The 21,735-nt window shown below is 49.7% G+C and overlaps 2 protein-coding genes across 3 annotated transcripts in view; both read left to right on the forward strand.

The window, feature by feature from the left end:
- The window catches only part of srgap2 (SLIT-ROBO Rho GTPase activating protein 2), a 52,564-nt gene extending 38,516 nt beyond the window's left edge, over positions 1–14,048 (forward strand). Inside the window, 19 exon segments of the mRNA XM_084705155.1 lie at positions 825–953; positions 1,668–1,889; positions 2,015–2,116; positions 3,245–3,442; positions 3,631–3,715; positions 4,676–4,703; positions 5,074–5,104; positions 6,558–6,618; positions 6,879–6,956; positions 7,037–7,171; positions 7,263–7,368; positions 7,697–7,921; positions 8,744–8,767; positions 8,769–8,821; positions 9,400–9,598; positions 9,711–9,848; positions 10,456–10,666; positions 10,783–10,893; positions 10,988–14,048. Of these exon segments, the coding sequence (XP_084561281.1) occupies positions 825–953; positions 1,668–1,889; positions 2,015–2,116; positions 3,245–3,442; positions 3,631–3,715; positions 4,676–4,703; positions 5,074–5,104; positions 6,558–6,618; positions 6,879–6,956; positions 7,037–7,171; positions 7,263–7,368; positions 7,697–7,921; positions 8,744–8,767; positions 8,769–8,821; positions 9,400–9,598; positions 9,711–9,848; positions 10,456–10,666; positions 10,783–10,893; positions 10,988–11,542 (2,691 nt within the window). The 3' untranslated portion in view covers positions 11,543–14,048.
- A 1,770-nt stretch (positions 14,049–15,818) lies between these two features.
- Positions 15,819–21,735, forward strand: ikbke (inhibitor of nuclear factor kappa B kinase subunit epsilon). 2 transcript variants are annotated; one of them, XM_084705533.1, is made up of 23 exons: positions 15,819–15,897; positions 16,385–16,449; positions 16,549–16,612; positions 16,703–16,812; positions 17,068–17,205; positions 17,330–17,459; positions 17,596–17,777; positions 18,006–18,166; positions 18,249–18,359; positions 18,625–18,804; positions 19,019–19,215; positions 19,306–19,364; positions 19,474–19,565; positions 19,665–19,766; positions 19,954–20,011; positions 20,113–20,225; positions 20,436–20,512; positions 20,620–20,659; positions 20,766–20,867; positions 21,099–21,195; positions 21,286–21,371; positions 21,457–21,528; positions 21,606–21,735. In XM_084705533.1, the coding sequence occupies exons 4-23, from the start codon at positions 16,723–16,725 to the stop codon at positions 21,655–21,657; spliced, it is 2,139 nt and encodes a 712-aa protein (XP_084561659.1). In that variant the 5' UTR covers positions 15,819–15,897; positions 16,385–16,449; positions 16,549–16,612; positions 16,703–16,722; the 3' UTR covers positions 21,658–21,735. The 2 variants fall into 2 exon arrangements, with proteins under 2 accessions (XP_084561659.1, XP_084561658.1); XM_084705532.1 differs by lacking the exon at positions 15,819–15,897 and having other exon boundaries at positions 16,249–16,449.

Below are 21,735 nucleotides of genomic sequence, written 5' to 3' on the forward strand. Positions count from 1 at the left end.
GCTGGCTGAGTAGGACACAGGTAGAGCTGGCTGAGTAGGACACAGGTAGAGCTGGCTGAGTAGGACACAGGTAGAGCTGGCTGAGTAGGACACAGGTAGAGCTGGCTGAGTAGGACACAGGTAGAGCTGGCTGAGTAGGACACAGGTAGAGCTGGCTGAGTAGGACAGAGGTAAAGAGAAGGAGGACGAGGCACTGAGGGGGGCAGGGAGAGAGCGAGGAGGCGGAGAGGGAGAGAGAAATATGGCTGTATTTCCTGTCGTGTCAACAGAGTGATTGATGACACACCTCACACAGGATAGCTCACACAGAAGAGTCCATTATTGTGCGTGTGTGTGTGTACGTGTGCACGCTTTATGAATGATGTACGAGTGTGTAAATGGCTTAATGTTAACCTTGTGCTCCACACAGCTGGGGTCTGCAAAGGAAACATGCGTCTGCACTTGTCATTGTCTGGGATCAATACCCCGCCATGTGTTCTCTAACACTTATTATCTCTCCCTCACCCCCCCCCCCCCCCTCCCTTCCATCTATTTCTCGTTCTCTTTTACCCTCTCTTACCTCTCACTCTCTCATACCGCTTCCTTCTCCATCCATCCCTCTCTCTCTCTCTCTCTCTCTCTCTCTCTCTCTCTCTCTCTCTCTCTCTCTCTGTCTCTGTCTCTGTCTCTCCCTCTCTCTCTCTGTCTGTCTCTCTCTCTCTCTCTCTCTCTCTCTCTCTCTGTCTCTCTGTCTCTGTCTCTCTCTCTCTCTCTCTCTCTCTCTCTCTCTGTCTATCTCTCTCTGTCTCTCTCTCTCTCTCTGTCTCTCTCTCTCTCTCCATCAGAGGCAGGCCAAGTACACAGAGAACAAGCTGAAAGCCATCAAGGCCAGGAATGAGTATCTCCTGGCTCTGGAGGCCACCAACAGCTGTGTCTTCAAGTACTACATCCACGATCTCTCCGACATCATAGACGTGAGTGTACTCACAGACGCACACCTCCCTCTTGTTGACATTCAACATCTCAGTGTGTCCTAATGAGAGCCCTGGGCAGAGACTCTCCCTACCTCCCTCCTGCTGTCCTCTCACCAGAGTGGCTCTGTTTCCTGCTGTGGAGCCCCAGGCCTCACCCCATGGCCTCACCCTCCTGGCCTCACCCCTGGCCTCGCCCCATGGCCTCGCCCCTGGCCTCACCCTCCTGGCCTCGCCCCTGGCCTCGCCCCTGGCCTCGCCCCTGGCCTCGCCCCTGGCCTCGCCCCTGGCCTCACTCCGTGGCCTTGCCCCTGGCCTCACTCCGTGGCCTCGCCCCTGGCCTCGCCCCTGGCTGTCAGGAGGCTGTGTTGGGAGGCTCTTTAGGCTGCTTCACTCACACTGATTGACAGGATCAGCTTTTAGCCTCCTGTCACTGGAGTGAACAATGGCTTAGCATTTAGCATGCAGTCAATCCGAAAAGTCAATGGCATCGACCACAAGGGATGTAATTCATGGAGTTCACTTGTAACACTTGATGGAATCAATGACTTTCAATCTCTTAAAATGATCTAAATTATAAATAAATTGAATGTGTTTGTCATTAGTCGTTGGCTATTGGATCCTTTCGGAGGGCGTCCCACAGTGCCCTGTAACGTTGACCTAGGATGTACTGCCTGTGGCTTTCCATGCCAACCTGTTCCCTGTGCGTTGTGCCAGTGCTGTGACCTGGGCTACCACGCCAGCATGCACCGCGCCCTGCGGACCTACCTGTCTGCTGAGCTCAACGTGGAGGCGTCCAAGCACCAGGGCCTGGAGAGCCTGGAGGGGGCAGCAGAGAGCCTGGAGCCCAGCGGAGACAAGCAGAGGCTGATGGAGACCTACAACAACGTCTTCTGCCCCCCCGTCCGCTTCGACTTCCAGTCCCACATGGGAGACATGGTGAGGGAGGGGGGGCACTGTGAGGGAGAGGGGCCTGAGAAGGGAGGGGAGAAGGGTTGACAGTGTTTTTTCACAGGTAGGATGGTGCTGTGGTTCTTAGTGTGTGTGTGTGTGTGTGTTTCCAGATGGGCGTGGTGTGCGCCCAGCCGCCCCTGGAGGGAGAGCTGCTCCAGAGGTGTCAGCAGCTGCAGTCTCGCCTCTCCACCCTCACCATAGAGAACGAGGAGGTGACAGTCCTCCTGCCCTCTGTCCTCACTCCTCCTGCCCTCTGTCCTCACTCCTCCTGCCCTCTGTCCTCACTCCTCCTGCCCTCTGTCCTCATTCCTCCTGCCCTCTGTCCTCACTTCTCCTGTCCTCACTCCTCCTGCCCTCTGTCCTCACTCCTCCTGCCCTCTGTCCTCACTGCTCCTGCCCTCTCTCCTCACTCCTCCTGTCCTCACTCCTCCTGCCCTCTGTCCTCACTCCTCCTGCCCTCTGTCCTCACTCCTCCTGCCCTCTATCCTCACTCCTCCTGCCCTCTCTCCTCACTCCTCCTGTCCTCACTCCTCCTGCCCTCTGTCCTCACTCCTCCTGCCCTCTGTCCTCACTCCTCCTGCCCTCTGTCCTCACTCCTCCTGCCCTCTCTCCTCACTCCTCCCGCCCTATGTCCTCACTCCTCCTGCCCTCTTTCCTCACTCCTCCTGCCCTCTGTCCTCACTTCTCCTGTCCTCACTCCTCCTGCCCTCTGTCTTCACTCCTCCTGCCCTCTGTCCTCACTCCTCCTGCCCTCTCTCCTCACTCCTCCTGCCCTCTCTCCTCACTCCTCCCGCCCTCTGTCCTCACTCCTCCTGCCCTCTGTCCTCACTCCTCCTGCCCTCTGTCCTCACTCCTCCTGCCCTCTGTCCTCACTTCTCCTGTCCTCACTCCTCCTGCCCTCTGTCCTCACTCCTCCTGCCCTCTGTCCTCACTCCTCCTGCCCTCTGTCCTCACTCCTCCTGCCCTCTCTCCTCACTCCTCCCGCCCTTTGTCCTCACTCCTCCTGCCCTCTCTCCTCACTCCTCCCGCCCTCTGGCCTCACTCCTCCTGCCCTCTGTCCTCACTCCTCCTGCCCTCTGTCCTCACTCCTCCTGCCCTCTGTCCTCACTCCTCCTGTCCTCTGTCCTCACTCCTCCTGCCCTCTGTCCTCACTCCTTCACTCTGCAGGGTCTGTTTCCTGTTTCCTGTCTCAGCCTCACTTTCCACACCTTTTCACCACTCGCCTTCCCCCCCATACTTCCCATCCTCCTCGTTTCTCCTTTCCTCCTCATCCACCTCTCCCATTCTCATCTCCTCTTCTCTCCTCTCATCCTTCTCCCTCCCTCTCTCTCCATCCCCAGGTGAAGAAGACCATGGAGGCCACTCTGTGCACCATCCAGGACATGGTGACGGTGGAGGACTATGATGTCAGCGAGTGTTTCCACCACAGCAACAGCATGGAGTCTGTCAAGTCCACCGTCAGCGAATCCTATCTCAGCAAGCCCAGCCTGGCCAAGCGACGGGCCAATCAGCAGGAGACTGAGCAGTTCTACTTCACGGTGAGGGCGGAAGCAAACGATGTGGGTCACCAGGTTGGGGGAGGCGGTTTTGGCTTCTGTGTGTATTGTGAGAGCAGGAACACCTGGTCTGAGACTGGAGACCTTCACCCTATTCTCAACTCTACCAGACCTGTGTGTGTGTGTGTGTGTGTGTGTGTGTGTCAACACTCATGACCTGTGTGTTACAGAAATTGAAGGAGTTTCTGGAGGGCAGGAACCTGATAACTAAACTGGAGGCCAAGCATGACCTCATCCAGAAGACCCTGGGAGAGAGTAAGTGTGTTTGTGTGCGCCCAGTAGTAGGAGGGTCACTAGAAGAACTCAGGGCCTCATTTACTAACATTGCGACCCGCAGCTTCATCGGCGCCTTTGCCCAACCGCAAATAGCGCACGGTGTATTTCCGCATTTTGCGTGGTATTTATCAAACCAGATCCTCGTCGGGCAGTCAGCGCATTACTGTGCCCTTTAGTGTTAATTAGCACGCTGTTAAAAGACGGGAGAAATTGCCTGCATGTTACTGCCACCATGGGTGATTCGAGGAAAAGAAAAAGAAGGTTCAGCGAACAGGAGATAGAAATATTGGTTCTCGAAGTTACAGCTAACAATAACATGTTACAAGAAAGAACTACACCTCTCCTCCCATCTCTTTGCGGCACACACCCACTTTCCCTTACACCCTCCCAGCAGCGCTAATCTGCGTTTTTACTCAAGTGCGCTGCCTTTGTAAATACGGTGTTATGTCTTTACCCGCTATTTTACGCCTGAAATGGGTGCAATCCTGTTAGTAAATGAGGCACTGATGGAGAGGGAGACAGAGGTTGTGAGTGAGTGTAGATTCAGCCAGAGAGGAGGCGCGTGCTAGGCCACGAGGACCCTCATCGGGGAGCAGGATGGGGACACTGCTGTGTGTGCGTGTGTGTTGCAGTAGCAGAACCATCTGCGGAGGCAGCTGTGTGTTTTTGCGTTCAGAGTTAAGTCCCGCAGGAAGAGAAACTACTAATGAGGTGTGTGTGTGTGTGTGTGTGTGTGTGTGTGTGTGTGTGTGTGTGTGTGTGTGTGTGTGAGGGAATGTGTACATACATATGAAGAGGGGGGGGGGGGGGTGTCACTGTTTACGTCCAGCTGGGGCTGTTTCCTCATGTGTCCTGCTTCTGCTGTAACTCACTTTTTCTCTCCTTCCTCTTTTCCCTCCTTCTTTCCCCTCCCCCTCTTCCTGTCTCTCCCTCCTGTAGGTCAGAAGACTGACTGTTGCCTTGCCAGGTAGGTGTGGAGAAAGAAACGGGCTCTCTCTCTCTCTCACACACACACACACTGATGTAAGCAGACACCATGGTGCCCTGCTAATTTTGCCCTGTATCTGTTCATATAGCTAGTTGGTCCCTGTGTGTGATCACATAACTAGTTTTGCCTGTCTAAGTGTGTGTGTGTGTGTGTGTGTGTGTGTGTATACAAATAGATCATTGCCAGAGTTTTGTGTATAAATAGAATCTTTCTCTAGGCCTAATGACAGACTATTTCTCTCTCTCTTTCTTTCTCCCACTCTCTCTCTCTCCTTCTCTACTTCTCACTCGCCCTCTCTTCTTCACATATTCTCTCCCTCTCTCTTCGTCCGTCTCCCTTGCTTGACCAGCGGAAGGAGGAACTCCGCTGTGCGGAAGCAGGTAATTTTCACTCTCCTGTGTGTGTGTGTGTGTGTGTGTGTGTGTGTGTGTGTGTGTGTGTGTGTGTGTGTACATGCATTAGTGTGTGTGAAGTGTTTGTACCATAAGTACTTCAGGGTACTTCAGAGTAAACTGGTTTGTGACACTCGTTACTTGTAGCTCTAATCCTAGCTCTATGTCAGCCTTGTGTCAGCTCCATGTCCTCCAAACTCTCTCAGAACTGCCAGTGCTGCTGATAAGATTCATCTACAAAGGAGATGCTGGTGGTTCAAGACATTTCATTTGAAAAGCTCCCCCTTGTGGAAGATTTCTGCCATGACAGCCCCATTTTTGTTTTGTTTTTTGTGGAGAAAAACAGGCTTGTGTCCATTTTACATCTATTTGCAGTCAGGCTATGGCCAGACTAGAGAATTCCTAAAAGACACATAGAGACACTCTACTCCAGACATGCATATAGACACACACACACTGAGATTCTCCCTGGACTGGTCTTGGAAAACCTAAACAAACAAAGGGAATTGGGAAAGAGCTGTCTCCTAGCAACCGATGGCTCTTGTTTTTACCCCCTTCTCTCTCTCCTTCCCTACAATGTGTGTGTGTGTGTGCAAACATACGAAGGGATGTCTTTCTCTCTGTCACCCCCACTCAACATCCCCTGAATCCTCTACCATACAGGTCATCTAATCTAATCATTCTCTCCTCCCCCATCCCTCCTTCCCCATCTCTCCTCCCCCTCATGTCCTCTTCTCCTCTCTTCTCCTCCTCTCCTCTTTTCTCCTCCTCTCCTCTCCCTCCCTTCCTCCCCTCCTCTCTCTTCTCCCCTCCCCTCCCCTCTCTCCTCTCTCTCTCCCCTCCTCTCTCTCCTCTCTTCTCTTCTTCTCTCCTCTCTCTCCTCTCTTCTCTTCTTCTCTCCTCTCTCTCTCCTCTCCTCTCCTCTCCTCTCCCCTCTCTCTCCTCTCTCTCCTCTCCCCTCTCTCTCTTCTCTCCTCTCTCTCCTCTCCCCTCTCTCTCCTCTCTTCTCCTCTCCTCTCCCCTCTCTCTCTTCTCCTCTCCTCTCTCACTCTCCTCTCCCCTCTCTCTCTTCTCTTCTCCTCTCTTCTCCCCTCCTCTCTCTCTTCTCTCCTCTCCTCTCCCTCTCTCTCCTCTCTCTCCTCTCCCCTCTCTCTCCTCTCTCTCCTCTCCCCTCTCTCTCTTCTCCTCTCCTCTCCCCTCTCTCTCTTCTCCTCTCTTCTCCTCTCCTCTCTCTCCTCTCTTCTCCCCTCCTCTCTCTCTTCTCTCCTCTCCTCTCCTCTCCCCTCTCTCTCTTCTCCTCTCCTCTCTCACTCTCCTCTCTTCTCCTCTCTTCTCCCCTCCTCTTCTCCTCTCCTCTCCCCTCTCCTCTCCTCTCCCCTCTCTCTCCTCTCCCCTCTCTCTCTTCTCCTCTCTTCTCCTCTGTTCTCCTCTCCCTCTCCAGGACTTAGGTCAGGTCATCCCTCTGATGGTGGAAAGCTGCATCCGCTTCATCAGTCGCCATGGTGAGGAAATACTTCTTCATTCTCATTGGTCCAGGGTCCTCTGTAGCTCTGGCTTGTGATTGGCAGTGTGTTGTTGGCTATGTAAACTGTGGGTATGGTTATGAATAGCAATGTTCTCCTGCTCCTGCTTCCCTCCAGTCCCACAGCTTTGATCATCTTCTGAATGCTGTCAAGTTGTTGCATTGTGTAGGCTCTTTGTCTCTTAATACCCTCTTCTTTCTGCATGTTGTGTGTGTGTGTATGTGTGTGTGTGTGTGTAGGTCTTCAGCATGAGGGCATTTTCAGGGTGTCCGGTTCTCAGGTTGAGGTCAATGACATCAAGAATGCCTTTGAGAGAGGTAATAAGACCACACTACCCAGCATGCAAAGCAGTGTTTGTGATTTTAGACTACAAGGTGAACCTCCATGTGCTCTGTAGGTGAGGATCCGCTGGCGGGCGATCAGAATGATCATGACATGGACTCCATCGCTGGCGTTCTAAAGCTCTACTTCAGAGGGCTCGACCATGCCCTCTTTCCCAAGGAAGTCTTCCATGACCTCATATCCTGTGTCTGTAAGTGTCTGCTACAGTGCCTGTGCAGGTGTTTGCATTTTGTGTGTGTGTGTGTGTGAGTATGATAACCTGTGTGTGTGTTTTTCCTCAGCGATGGAGAGTCTTCAGGAAAGGGCGGTACACATTAGGAAGGTTCTGCTGTCGTTGCCCAGCAACACGCTCATTATCATGAGATACCTGTTTGCTTTCCTCAACCAGTAAGTAATGAAACATCACAGCACACACACACTGTGGTTTGGTACACTCTTTCGGTGTAGAGATGGATTGATAGAAGGAGGCAGGGAATGAAGGGGAGAGTGGTAACCTGAGAGACCTGAGTAGAAGGACGTTCCCAGACACACACTGTGTGGCTGTCAGGGGAGGAGGGGACTGGAGACATGTGGACACATGCTCCTGGTATCCTCTCCTCCTGGTTTAAACATCACAGACGTGCACATCAGCACACACAGGCACATGCAGAAATACAAATGCACACAGATATGTAACACTGCCCCCCTCTCCCTCCGTCTCCGTCTCTCCCCCCAGCCTGTCCCAGTACAGTGAGGACAACATGATGGACCCCTACAACCTGGCCATCTGCTTTGGCCCCACGCTCATGTCTGTCCCCGAGGGCAACGACCAGGTGTCCTGCCAGGCCCACGTCAACGAGCTCATCAAGACCATCATCATCCACCATCACGGCATCTTCCCAGGGGCCCGCGACCTCCAGGGGCCCGTATACACACACCCAGGGACCACCGAGGACTACTGGTGAGCAACTGGCTGTTGTCTGTCTGTCTCTGTGTGTGTGTGTCTGTGTGTGTGTGTGTGTGTGTGTGTGAGAGACAGACAATGTTGTGCAGGGTTACATGTCTGTGACCCCAGGGGTTAGGAGAGGGATACGAGTGTGTGGGGGGGGGGTATCGAGAGGGCTAAGTGTTCTGGGGTGAAGAGATGTTTGCGGGGGAGGGGGTTGATTTAGGGGCAGCTATGGAGAGATTGGGGATCGGCTCGTTGGGTCTGGGCAAGGGGGCCCCGAGGATCGGCTTACCCTTAGAGAGAAGATTAAAGCACCGCCTGACCACACCAGCCCGACAGAGGCACAAGGACGTACCACACACAGACGTACACAAACACACACACACAGACGTACACACACACACACAGACGTACACACACACACACACCCAGTCAGAAGCCTACAGTAGAGCTCAGTGCGAGGGTCTCCTCTCCTCAGTAGGGTGAGGGTCCAGCAGAGAGCATCTGGGATGTGGCTCACACTGGGAACAGGCTTTGATGCTTCCCTCACTGCTCTGGCTCCAATAACACATCAAAGCTGCGTGGAGAAGCACTCATTACACGCACACACACACACCAAACAGCAGACAGAGAAAGCCCTATTTTGATATAGAAGTGGTATTGTATTGAGTGTGCCGAGGTCTGGGACTGGGTAGTTGTGAGCTCCCAGGGGCTGCAGCGTGGATGGGGAGAGTCTCGCTGGTTTCCTCATCACATGAGCTCATCCAGTGAGCTGGGGCTGGGGACGGCTCCCACACACAAGCCTACCTCTGTCTCCTTCTCTTTGTCCCTCAGTGACAATCCCCACGATGAGCCCCCTGGTGGTGGAACCTGCCCCTGAAGCTGGCTCGGACATCCACAACACTGATGATGGTGAGCAGGTCCATGCTCAATCTTCTTGGTCCACACACACACACAACTCTCATACTAATACCCACTGTCAGCCTGTTTCTCACAGCCTTTTTAGCAAGTCTGCCATGATTATTAGGCCCACAAATCTCATTGCTCAAGCTCATATCTCACCATGCTACTCACAGCAGCTTATAACATCAGATCTTGCTTCACTGCCCTGGCATTGAGGCCTGATTGGCTTGTGATCTCTAACGAGCCTGTTAAAACAGTGTGATCGCTAGGACTGCTGGACCACTAACCTGCTTGGCTCTAACCCACTTTCCCTCCTCTCTCCTCCCCTCTCTCCTCTTCTCTCTCCTCCACTCCTCTTCCTCTTTCCTCCACTCCCCCTCTCTCTTCCTCTTTCCTCTCTTCTCTCTCCTCCACTCCCCCTCTCTCTTCCTCTCTCCTCCTCTCTCTCCTCCATTCCTCCTCTCTCCTCCTCTCTCTCCTTCCCTCTCTCTCCTTTCCTCTCTCCTCCTCTCTGTACTTCCCTCCTCCCCTCTCCCTCCTCTTCTCCCTACTCTCCTTCTTCCTCCCTGCGTATCTCTGAATCTCAGGCTCCTTGGTCATTTCAGAATCGGACCCAATCGAGGCCATTGCTCGCTTCGACTACTCAGGACGGACCAATCGGGAGTTGTCGTTTAAGAAGGGCGCGTCTCTCCTTCTGTACCAAAGAGCTTCAGAAGAATGGTGGGAGGGAAGACACAATGGAATGGACGGACTGGTGCCTCACCAGTACATAGTGGTGCAGGACATGTAAGAGTCCAACACAATATCATAGAACTGACTACATTACATTTGCTATTCTTTTTCCCCCTCAATGTGTTGTTGTATTATTGTTGTATATATGCTGTGTGTCTGTGTGCAGGCCTGATGGAGGGAGGGGCAGTCCCAGGGCTGATGGGGAGACCAGGGAGATGCTGGAGGAGAGGGTGTCCACTAGGGTCATCGCTGCCTCTCCTACTGGAGCTCACGTAGCTGATATCTACCTGGCCAACCTCAATAAGTGAGTGACGGTCTCAAAGCCCAATCACACCTCAGCATCTCTATGCAGTATTTCCCATACATTGATTTATTTGTGGCGGCATGCCACTAAAAGAAATTGGCCACCACAAATGTATCAACTTGTTTTCTTTTTTTTTATGTTTAACATGGCAACAACAAAAAAATGATTGTAGCGCTGCGTGCAGCACATTGATTCGCTCAGCCCCTTTACAATAACAATATGAGTATAATGTAACATTTATATTACGTAAAGCACCAAAAACAATTTAACGCTCAAATGAATGCAAAGAAATGTCTTGCGCCCAAGGCTCGCTCGCATTACTTCTTGAAGTTCCTATCTACACTCACATCTAACCGATACTAGGACATAGGTTTGGGCTGAGGCCCACATTTCTACAATGTCTGGCTCCGCCCCTGCCTACTGCCACAAATATAATCACATTATTTGGGAAACACTGCTATGGTCACATTTAACACAGGTAAATCACAGTCCGTCATTGAGTAAGGAAGCATTACACATTGATGTAGTAGCACACTGTGTTGCTCTGTCTGTTTGCCTCTCATTCTGTCTCTATCTATCTCACCCCCCTCTCCCCCTCCTCTGTCAGGATGAGAAAGAGACCAGAGTCTGGAAGTATACGTAGAACCTTCCGGGGCTCTGAGAGCGAGTGCTCTTCTCCCGGGGCTGCGGGTGGGGGTGTGAGGACCGCCTCTCTTCCTGTGGGAGGGGCTCTGGTGAAGGAGGGCGGAGACAAACGACCGGTCAGCGCCCACAGCATCCTCAACTCTGTGACTCGACACTCCTCCCTCAAGACTAAGGTACGCCCATCTAATGATGCTTGCTTTTTTTTTTATCCCTTGAAGCTCCCTGCACTATTAACGGCAAAGTATGGCATGTCATGATGGATTTTGTGTGACATGTTTCATGTGTAAAGGTGGAGAGCCCGCAGTTCCGCAAGGCAACCACAGCAGGGCGCTCTAAGAGCTTCAGTAACCACAGACCTCTGGACCCTGAGGTTATAGCCCAGGTGGAACACAGCTCCCAGGTAGGCCTGATGTTTATGTGTGTGTGTGTGTGTTTGTGTGTGTGTGTGTGTGTATCTAGTGTGGGCTTACACATGTCTGTCCTCTGTGTGTCAGGACACAGAGGCAGCGATGAGCTCTCCCCTGACTGAGCTGAGAGAGCTGGAGAGACAGGGCCCTGGCAAGCACACCCACACCCCCGACGTGGTCCTGGACACCCTGGAGCAGCTGAAGGGGGGGTGTGGTGGGGGAGGGGGCGGGGCTTCCGAGCCCTCCAGTCCCCTCCACTCCCGGCTGCTGCGGGACAGCGAGGGGGGGTCCGGCCACGCCCACCCCCTCCAACGCAGCGCGTCCTCAGCCAGCGACGTGCCCTCCTCCTTCCGGCCTTCCAAGAGCCAGCCCAGGAGCCCCCTGCCCTCCTCCACCTCCCCCTCTCTGTCCTCCTCCTCCCTCTCCTCCTCTGTGCCCTCCTTCAGGGAGGTGCGCCCCCCGGCCACCAGGCCCAAGCCTGTGGTCTTCCCCAAGGGAGGGGGAGGTGGGGGCAGCCCGGCCATGGGCTCGCCCACCTCCGCCGTGCCCCCCACTCCTCCCCCTCCGCCCCCCCCGCAGGCACACTCTCTGTCCCACACGCCTCCTCCCCCTCAGGCTAACGACAAGTCCTGCCCAGTCTAGGACCATCGATGCCCCTCCCACACCAGCCCCCATCAAAACTACGCCCCTCACCCTGACCACTGACAGGACCAGAGATCGAATCACATTGGATTTAGAAAGCTTTCTCAAGCGAGCACAGCACTTCACTTTGCAACGCCTCCCCCCCCCCCCCCCCGCCAATCTGTAGCACCTAGATAAGAGTTTAAATCTCAACTCTACGTTTACCCCCTCCCCGGACTAGCATGACTCTAACCTGCCCTCTCCTGGCAGCTCCTGTTTCTGCATCTCCCCTCGGACTCCTTAGACGGACCTCCAGACTCACACACACACACACACACACGAGGGAGTCAGACTCAGGAAGGACAGAGCCATGGCACCTGTACATACCAGTGTGGGATTCTTGAGAGTGTGCGTGCAATGTGTGTCCAATCTCTACCTTATGCACAGATTGGTAGTGAAATGAATGACTGTGGTGTTAGAACAGATTCAAACAAAGCAGGAATATCCCTTCTGCCATGGCATCCTCAACCCTTTGAGGACCTGGATGAAGGTGGACCCTGACCGGGAACACAGACTGTGAAGACAGAGCTCAACACACACTCACCTTTTTGAGCTCGCCATGAATGAGCACTTTTAGCTCACTGACTCGCTGCTTCTAAGGGGCAAGACTGGATGAACCAGCCTGGAGAGAAAAGAAGAAGAAAAAAAAAAGATATCCTTGTTGACAGAATAATGTCTGAAAGGAGGATGGAGAAAGAGACTGAAAGAGACTGGTTAAATAGTTTAATAATCATGAGTTTAGGATCTGTCCAGCCTTTAGCATTCCTCTGTTCTTCTAGAATGATTAAGCACAACAGTGATTCATTCCTATGTTTTTGCTCATCAGTTGCTATCCAGCTGTGTGGCCTTGCTAATCCTGCAGACTAGCTAGCCTTTTAACGACACCCCCTGCTGGCTGATAAGGGTGATGACGTGGTTCTGCCCAGTACCTGATGATGACAGATCTTTCTCCAGCAAAAACCAGGCAGACAGATGGCGTTATGTACAGGCTTCTCTCCCATGGTGTTGCATTTGTGGGGGAGATTGAAATCCAATCTATGTACGCAACCCTGTGATAAATGGAGTTAACACACAAAAACACACGTTGGTCTGTGTGTGAGTGAGTGTGTGTGTGTGTTCTGTGGCAGCTAAACTGCATTCAGGTTATACTCATGTTGTGGCTACAGCAGCCATTGTGCTCGGTGACTGAATACATGCACCGTTGGATATCTACAGTATCTATAGTACTACAAACAACTCACTCAACTTGTCGTATTGACTACCAACACAACTGCAAAAAGGGTATTTCTATTATGTTCTATGTTGAATAATCATGTTAATAACTGGAACCTCACAGATGATGAGGAATGAGGGGAAGAAAGGATGAGTGAGAGAGAGGAAGAGGAAAAAGAAGAAAGGCGCTTCCCAGGTGAAGCACAAACATCTCATACGACAATAAAAAAAAGATGACGTTTTTATAATTATTTTCTTTCAAACATTAATTACATTATACGTAATGATAAAAATGAAACTATGTAGCTGTTTTTATGACCTTCACACTTTCTTACACACCTGCCCAAAGTGTGTGATTCAGAGAGGGTTTAACTGTGTGCGTGTGTGAGTGAGTGATCCCCTCACAACTGACAGGTATCCGGCTGACCTCTCATAAAGGGAACCAACCAATCGCTGCTCACAGGAACCAGAGGGGCACTGTGGAAGGAGGCAGAGTCACCAGCAGTAATACTTCCTATGTCCCACGATCCACCATGCTAGCTGTTCCAACGTTCCCCATGAAATGTGTGTATGGATGGGATCCTCTACCCCCTTAGTCAGCAGAGGGACTCTCCTCGTATCAGCTGTTAGTGTGGGGGTCTAAACAGTAGCCAGTCCCTTTGTCCCTGGGGTATCAACCTTTAGAGGACAACACAGCCACCGTATAGATCTTTCTGCTGCCAGACTTTTCTCTTCCACCCAGGATTGTGACTGTCGTACTGCATTCCATATGTACCTGGTGGTTGGATTCTAACTGTCGTTGTTTTCTCTGTGGACTGTGTGTGTTACCTGATGTGTTTCTGTTGCCCTCATCTCAACAGCTGGAGGGATTGTGTGTACATGTGAGAGCATCTGTGGGGAGGGGGGTGGAGTGGGGTGGAGGGGAGGGGGCAGAGGCATTAACACACATCATACACTTGTACCATATACATATGGGTGGGTAGTGTGTGTGTGTGTAGCGGCTCCTTACTGGACCAGAAGCCTGTTTCCAACCCATTCTCATCAGTGGATCAAAAACCAATCATTGTGCACTTGAATGACCTCGCGTGTGCTTGTGGACTGGCCTAGTGAGAATGGCTTATGTTTGAATTGAATATTGTTGAATATGCATTTTTTTGTCCATTTGAAAAACAGCAGAACTAAAAAAAAAAAAATGACCGTAATGTCAAATCTATTTATAGTTGTCTCTGTATTACTGGAGAGTCCTGTGTTCAGATGTACTTTGTATATACAATGTTGTACATTACAGAGGTACACTCTTTTTTTGGTACAATATTGTACAGTAATAGCAATAGTAGTTTAATCAAATAGGCCTTATATAATGATGTGTAGTTCTTGTAGATTTTTTAATAAACATTGCTTGCTATAAAAGTACCTGTTATTGATGGTGGTGCTGATGGCTTGCTAAGCATGTTTATCTTTTTCTGACTTGCTCCAATTTTGGTCATGCATATGCAAACAAAGCAACACATTCTTCTGTCTAACATAAAACCAGATCATCTTTCTGACACACACACACACACCTATGTACATACTCCAAATGGATGTGAATATGCCAACCAATCAAATGCCAGGATGAACTACAGTCCTACTCACCATTATTGGCACCCCTTCATGTTTTGCATAACTGAGTGTGTTCAGAAATAAATGGAAATGTACCAAATTTATATCAGCAGTATCTTTTAATCGGAGGTCCAAAGTAATTTAACAAAGACAATTGTAATTTCAACATATTGCAATTCCAAAGGACTTTCTTGAACATTTACAGGGTTCCTGTCTCCAATGGCAGATTTTGGCTCCCCTCAAAGATTTTCAATTGGATTGGGATCAGGACTCGTTGGCCATTTAAAACGGTTTCCCTTTAAACTATTCCTGTGTGTTTTGGGGTCTTTGTCTTGCTGGAGTACCCATGATCTTCGCCTCAAACCAAGTTTCCTTGATAATCTTCTGCTTTCATTATGCCTGTGATACGGTCAAGGCCTCCAGTACCAGATGCAGCAAAGCAGCCCCACAGCATCATGGATCCTCCACCATGCTTGACTGTTGGTATGGTGTTCTTTTCTTTAAAGGCCTCATTGCGCCGTCTGTAAACATACTGTTTGTGTGCATTACCAAAAAGCTCCACTTTTGTTTCATCCGTCCATAAAACATTGTCCAAGAAGGCTTGAGGTTTGTCCAGGTTCTCTTTGGCAAACAATTACACCAGACTGCTCCAGGTTGATCTTTAGGTCTTCAGATGTTTGACGGTGTTCTTTCCACCATTCGCACCAACCGAAGACTTCTGTCAGACTTCTTCCCCCCACGTCCAGGGAGGTTCTTGACAGTTCCATGCCTGGAACACTTCTTCATAACATTATGGGACCAAGACCAAGGTCTTTGGAAATGGCCTTATACCCTTTGTAAGTCTTGTGCTTGAAAATAATAGCATTTCTGGTGTCCTCAGACAGCTCCTTTGTATCTACCATTGTCACACATGGAGAGGAACTAACAGGTGGCTTTTTAAAACACCAAAATGATAATTCATTGGCTAATTCATGTCACATGGGTGGAGGCAATTCATCACAGGTGATCCTCATTTGTGATTTGCAATGGGTGAGCCAATCTGGGTTTCCATACTGATTTGCAGCAAAGGGTGCCTATACCATTGACATTGACATGGCAAGCATTATGTTTTTCTATGTTTTCCTCATAATGTTTATGTTCTTTATCATTTTCTGTTTTGTATCAAACACAAGCTATCTGTAGTAATATGTTGTTTCACTTGATCAATTTCCTTCAGTAGATATTCCACATTATGTACATAAACTTCATGGGTGCTTATAATGGTGAGCAGGACTGTATATTCAACATCGCGCGTGTGTGCGTGTGTGTGTGTGTGTGTGTGTGTGTGTGTGTGTGTGTGTGTGTGTGTGTGTGTGTGTGTGTGTGTGTGTGTGTGTGTGTGTGTGTGTGTGTGTGTGTGTGTGTGTGAGGCATATCGGCTACGAGTGACCGAGAGGGGAGGAAGGAAGTACTGATCTCAAGAGCCTCTTCATACAACACCTTCTCTCCTGTCAAAGTTCAAGGTAACTTTATGGTTGCTTGAGAATTGAATAACCAATTGTTTTATGAATTAATTTGCAAGCTAACAAATGGAAATGCAAAAAGGCTTTGGAAAGATGTAGTAACCATATCTTCCGCTAGAAGATAGCCAGAGGCTTCAAAAGAATCACACACCTGGATTAAACGTTCGTCAAACTCGTTTATGTGAAAACAGGACAGGACTTTGTTAATATTAGGATACAATCCTACATTTATACGGTATACCTTATAACATTAAACACATGCGTTACATTTTATGGCGTATGTGCCTTATTCACTCGGAAGTGACAAATCGAAACTTGCTTTACATGCCTTTCAGTGTTTCCGCAGACATCTTCCTAGTGTATGTTTGTGAAAAGTACAGCTGTATCAACAATCGTTCTTTTGTGTACGATGTATTTTTGTTCACATCAGTTACTCATATTCAGAAGACACGGACTAAACTTTATATTCTTCACTTTTCTCATCAAGTCAAGCTCCAGTTTAGACAACTGGTGTAACTACACTAGTCAAACAACTTAATATCAACGTGAGAGGTGTGTATGTTTGTTGGCCAGTTTGTAACTGTTTGTAACCCTGTTTGCACATTCTGTAGGTTTGCAATGTTATTCATACTCTTTGTTTATTATATTTAGGCTACAGGTCTCTCAAGTATAATCAAAAGTTTGGCGTGAGATTATCACACCTGTCAACGTTTGGGTAAAAATTCCGGCCGATACAAATCAACTGTTCACAAAGTTGTCAGCTATATGGGGATTCGGAAAAAATAACTTTCTTTAATGTGACCAGGACGCGTTTGTTTCCCGAAGATGATAGCCAGTACAACCAACTATTTGTGGTGTGTTGATGATGTACTGGGTCATGGAGCAACAGCCAGTGTTTTTAAAGCACGCAAAAAGGTAACTCTGTTTTATGGTTTGGAAGGTCAGGGCTAAAAATAGTTTTATATAATCTCCAAAAGAGACATGCTTCCTTAACCTATTTAACACCAAGTTCTCATACAGTAAAAGTGCTGTCTTATTTCCTCTATTTACCTATCATGTCTGACTTCACTTTGATGTGCCAAACAGTATTGTGTGGGGGGAGAATGCCGTGTAATAAGGTAGTGTGTGGGAAAATACTGACATTTTATGGGTGTGTGTGCGTGTGCATAGAGAACCGGTGAACATGTGGCAGTAAAGGTGTTTAATGGGGTGAGCTACCATCGTCCATTAGAAGTCCAGATGAGAGAGTTTGAAATGCTGAAGAGACTCAACCATAACAACATTGTCAAGCTGTTTGCTGTTGAGGAGGTAAGAAGATGACGATTAGAGAGGAGGACAGAACACATGGGTAGAAAATAATACAAGCTTTACCAGCCATAATATCGTTTAAAAGTGTTATTTCTGTTATTTATCTCTCCATCTCTCTCTCTAGCTGGCATCTAAACAGAAGGTACTGATTATGGAGTATTGTGCTGGGGGCAGTCTGCTGGGTCTCTTAGAGGAGCCAGAACATGCCTTTGGACTGCAGGAGCTGGAGTTCCGTACAGTACTAGAGTGTGTAGGTAGGGACTGGTGTAAAGCTGGAATACTGGACTGTTTTTGCAGTTTTACCAAACACACACATACAGTATATACATACTTATTCACCCTAAACCACTATTCCTTCGATTGAACATTTCCTATGGTTATCCCCAATAGTCAATGGAATGAACCATCTATGGGAGAATGGGGTGGTGCACAGGGACATTAAGCCTGGCAACATCATGCGTCAGATTGCAGAGGACGGGAGATCCATCTATAAACTCACTGACTTTGGAGCGGCGAGGGCACTGGAAGATGATGAGAAGTTTGTATCCATCTATGGAACAGAGGAGTATCTGGTGAGTGAGGGGGGACTCCGACAGGAACATGTTTAGGCCCAACAGGAGAATGGAGTTTTTACAACATACAGTACCTAACTGACTGTTCATTATAGACTGTGTGTGTGTGTGTGTGTGTGTGTGTGTGTGTGTGTGTGTGTGTGTGTGTGTGTGTGTGTGTGTGTGTGTGTGTGTGTGTGTGTGTGTGTGTGTGTGTGTGTGTGTGTGTGTGTGTGTGTGTGTGTGTAGCACCCAGACATGTATGAGCGTGCAGTGCTACACAAGCCCCAACACAAGACCTATGGCGCGTGCGTGGACCTGTGGAGTATTGGAGTGACGTTTTACCACGCTGCCTCCGGCTCTCTACCCTTCATACCCTTTGGTGGTGCCCGTAGAAACAAAACTGCCATGTACGTAGTGTGTGTGTGTGTGTGTTTGACAGTGTGTGTGTGTGTACAGGCTCAGGTGTGAGTGTTTGTGGTTGTCCTGCAGGTTCAAGATAACCTCAGAGATCCCTGCAGCAGCCATTTCTGGAGTACAGAGAGTGCAGGATGGACCCATCGAGTGGGGCTACCACCTGCCACTCAACTGCCAACTCTCACAGTACGTGAGTGAGGGAGGGAGGGAGGGAGGGAGGGAGGGAGGGAGGGAGGGAGGGAGGGAGGGAGGGAGGGAGGGAGGGAGGGAGGGAGGGAGGGAGGGAGGGAGGGAGGGAGGGAGGGAGGGAGGGAGGGAGGGAGGGAGGGAGGGAGGGAGGGAGGGAGGGAGGGAGGGAGGGAGGGAGGGAGGGAGGGAGGGAGGGAGGGAGTGAGTCTGCTCTCATGTTTGGAAGCTCTGTCACTGGTCATTTTCCTCCTTCTTTCTGTAGGGGTCTGAGGGCGCAGTTGGAGCCAATGCTGGCTGCTATTCTGGAGCCTGACCAGGGGAGGTGCTGGGAATTTAAACAGTTCTTCTCTGCCAGCACAGACATACTGCAGCGTGTGACAGTCTACGTCTTCTCCCTAATGCAGGCCTCTGCACATGTGATATACATACACCACTATAGCACGTATGACTCCCTTTAAACATACACTCTTGACCTGGAGCTTCGAGCAACAATTTATGGTCATTCTCAATATTATGTCAGTGTTGCCACTGATGTTTCAAGCTTAGGTGAAAGTGCTTTTCTTCTTATACTGAATATTATGGTAGTCGATTTGAGCTGTTTTGTTTCAGTAAATGTGTGTCCAATGTTTCTGTTTTCACTTCCCTCCTCTTTTCAGGGCGTCCATCTTCTATGAGGAGGTAGCGGCACAGACTGGGGTGCATGTGCAACTACAGCACTACCTCTTCCTGGGTCATGACCTCTTGCTGGAGCCCTCCATGAAAGTGGTGAACTTCCCCCCCACCTCCCCCTCCCAGCCCCTAACACTGCTCAGTCGTGGGACAGAGACACTCACAGCACTGCCTTACAGAGAGCGTAAGACACACACACACAGCAACACAGCCCACACAGACATCTGCAAACACACACACACATGCTAAATCTGGATTGTTTTCTTCTTGGCAGCGGACACTGTTCTCATCCCGTCCAAGTTTGACGTTGTGTCAGACGCTCACTTCTCCAAGGTACTAAAACTCCCAGAATACCATGAGCTGCTGCTGCTGATGGTGTGTTTCAAGTCAGTCACAGTTGCCTCTTCCTCCTCCACTCCTTGTCTTTCTCTCTCCTCTTTAGGTGATGGTCGGAGTGGTTCATCAGTATCTGAGGATGGTTAAAGCTACGAATCAAAACAGAGAACAGCTACTACAAGGATACTATAGCTATATGTGAGACACTCACACACTCGTACAGCACACACACATCACCGTAAGGCCCAAAAATACAGGCAACTGCATCACCTCTGCCCAACCCCCTCTACTCCCCAGGATGAAAATGCGCAAGGAATGTGGTGATGCCATACTCATCATAAGGATGCTCGACATGAGACTAAAACCTTGCATTGACACAGAATATAGGCTGCATAACCAGTGAGTCACACAGTTCTCTCTGTTTCTCTTTCTTTATGTCTCTGTAGTAGAGGAGACTAGACCGCTGGAGACTTGCCCGTAATGCTGTGTGAACTCAGAGAAGCATCTGAATCATCTCATCCCCCTCTCTCTCTCTCTCCTCTTTTTCCTTCTCTCTTCCCTCCTCTTTTTCCTTCTCTCTTCTCAGAGTCCAGTACACCTCAGACCCTCCAAGCTCTAACGACGACAACCAGATGATGCGTCGGGTGAGAACCATCAGGACTCGAAAAGGATGAAGATAAGACCTCATTACACAGGAGGTTTTTGCAAATAAAGATCTGGTATATGTCTGGGTTTCATCCTGTAGATCCAAGAGCTCCTCCCTGTGTATGATGCTGGGATCAGAGACTTCCAGAACCACCTGGAGCACCTGCACGTGGAACTGGCCAAATATTTTGAGGGCCTGGCTCTGGACAAGAGGTGAGACCCTTGACCACCTGGAGAACCAGCTACTTAGACTGGGGGAGTGACTGGTACTGTTGGTTGGGTTTAGTATTGTCTGTAAGAGTGAACTGCTGGGGTGTAAACTCAGGCTTGGGCCAGTAGGGGTCCTTGTAGTTTCAATTGCTCTTACTAAGAGAGATGTGTGCAGGTCCCATTTGAAACCTGTCTGACCTCTCCCCTCTTCAGCCAGCAGAGGATGAAGACCCTGCTGGAGAAGATCATAGCCATTCACCAGCAGTACCGCAAGGACAGAATTAATGGCAGTATGTGTGTGTGTGTGTGTGTGCTTTAATGTGTTGTTTTTTTTTACTTGTCATTATCATTTATATGCATCCTAATATTGTGTCGCTTTTTGATATACTTGTCATAGAGCTTTCATACAATGATGAGCAGATCCACAAGTTTGTAAAGTAAGTATGCCACCTGTACATGACTGCAGTAGACCTACTAGTTGGAGATGTCTGCTGTGACAGCGTCCTGTCTGTCTGTCTGTCTGTCTGTCTGTCTGTGTCTAAGGATCCAGCTGTCTGCACACATCAAACGTGTAAAGAGCGTGTACAGAGAGGACTGTCTACAGAAGTACAAAGACCTACGGACCTCAGCTACAACATGGAGCAGGTGCATACACACAAACACACACACGGGATAGGTATAGCTCAGTGGTTAGAGCTTCAGACTGCAGATCAAGAGGACACAGGTCCAGATCCCATGCCCGTTACTTTGGATAAGATGATTACATTAAAATGTGCACCAAACACATACACACTCAAAGCCGTGCTATTCATAGGAATAGGTTAATGATGACCATGGCATAATTGTGTCTGTGTGCATGTGTATGTGTCCTCACAGCATTCTCCATAACATGCAGAGTAGGCTGGAAGACTTTGGCCATTTGTCACGAGGACTGATGATTGACCTAGAGATGTGTGAGGAACGCCAGAAAAAGGTTGACCCCTGACCCCTGTTTGGAGCCCTTCATCCTGACCTGGTGTCTGTAGCTCAGACTCACCACACCCCTCCCCTTCTCCTCCCCCAGGTCCTCGACAACATCCTGCTCCAGCCTAATGGAGCGAAACAAGAGGCGGCAGAACCTTTGAGGGACAAGGACCAAATGGTCCTCAGGTCTGTCTATCTACCCGCTTGTCTGTTCTCTTGGTGTGCGGTGCATCCTGTTGAACTCTTCACTGATGTTGCCCTTTATGTTCAGTATGTACCATCTGAAGGAGGAGATGGAGATTCTGGTGGGGGAACTACAGTGCAACAATAGCATCATAGAGAGGTCAGTTAGCTCTCTTTCTGGCTTATTGACTGCTGACGACAAGGTCATCTAGGACTAACTGTGTGCATGTTTTGCAGGTTGAGTGTAGTCAATTCAGCACCAGCTGCATTGAAGCCTGATCTAGCATGACTACACTGTGATCCCACAACAGCACTCCACAAGCACACGTCCTCATCAAACACAGTGAAATAAAGGGATGTATGTGTA

This window comes from Hypomesus nipponensis, chromosome 9 (assembly GCF_054491055.1).
Source record: "Hypomesus nipponensis isolate SF chromosome 9, ASM5449105v1, whole genome shotgun sequence".
In the NCBI taxonomy this organism is placed as follows: domain Eukaryota; kingdom Metazoa; phylum Chordata; class Actinopteri; order Osmeriformes; family Osmeridae; genus Hypomesus; species Hypomesus nipponensis.

What these genes read in the sequence shown, in the direction of transcription:
- ikbke (XM_084705533.1), top strand. Translation starts at nt 16,723, where the DNA reads ATGATAGCCAGTACAACCAACTATTTGTGGTGTGTTGATGATGTACTG. An exon ending in AGCTGTTTGCTGTTGAGGAG is followed by an intron (nt 17,206 to 17,329) that starts GTAAGAAGATGA and finishes CTCTCTCTCTAG; the next exon opens with CTGGCATCTAAACAGAAGGT. An exon ending in ACAACCAGATGATGCGTCGG is followed by an intron (nt 20,012 to 20,112) that starts GTGAGAACCATC and finishes TTCATCCTGTAG; the next exon opens with ATCCAAGAGCTCCTCCCTGT.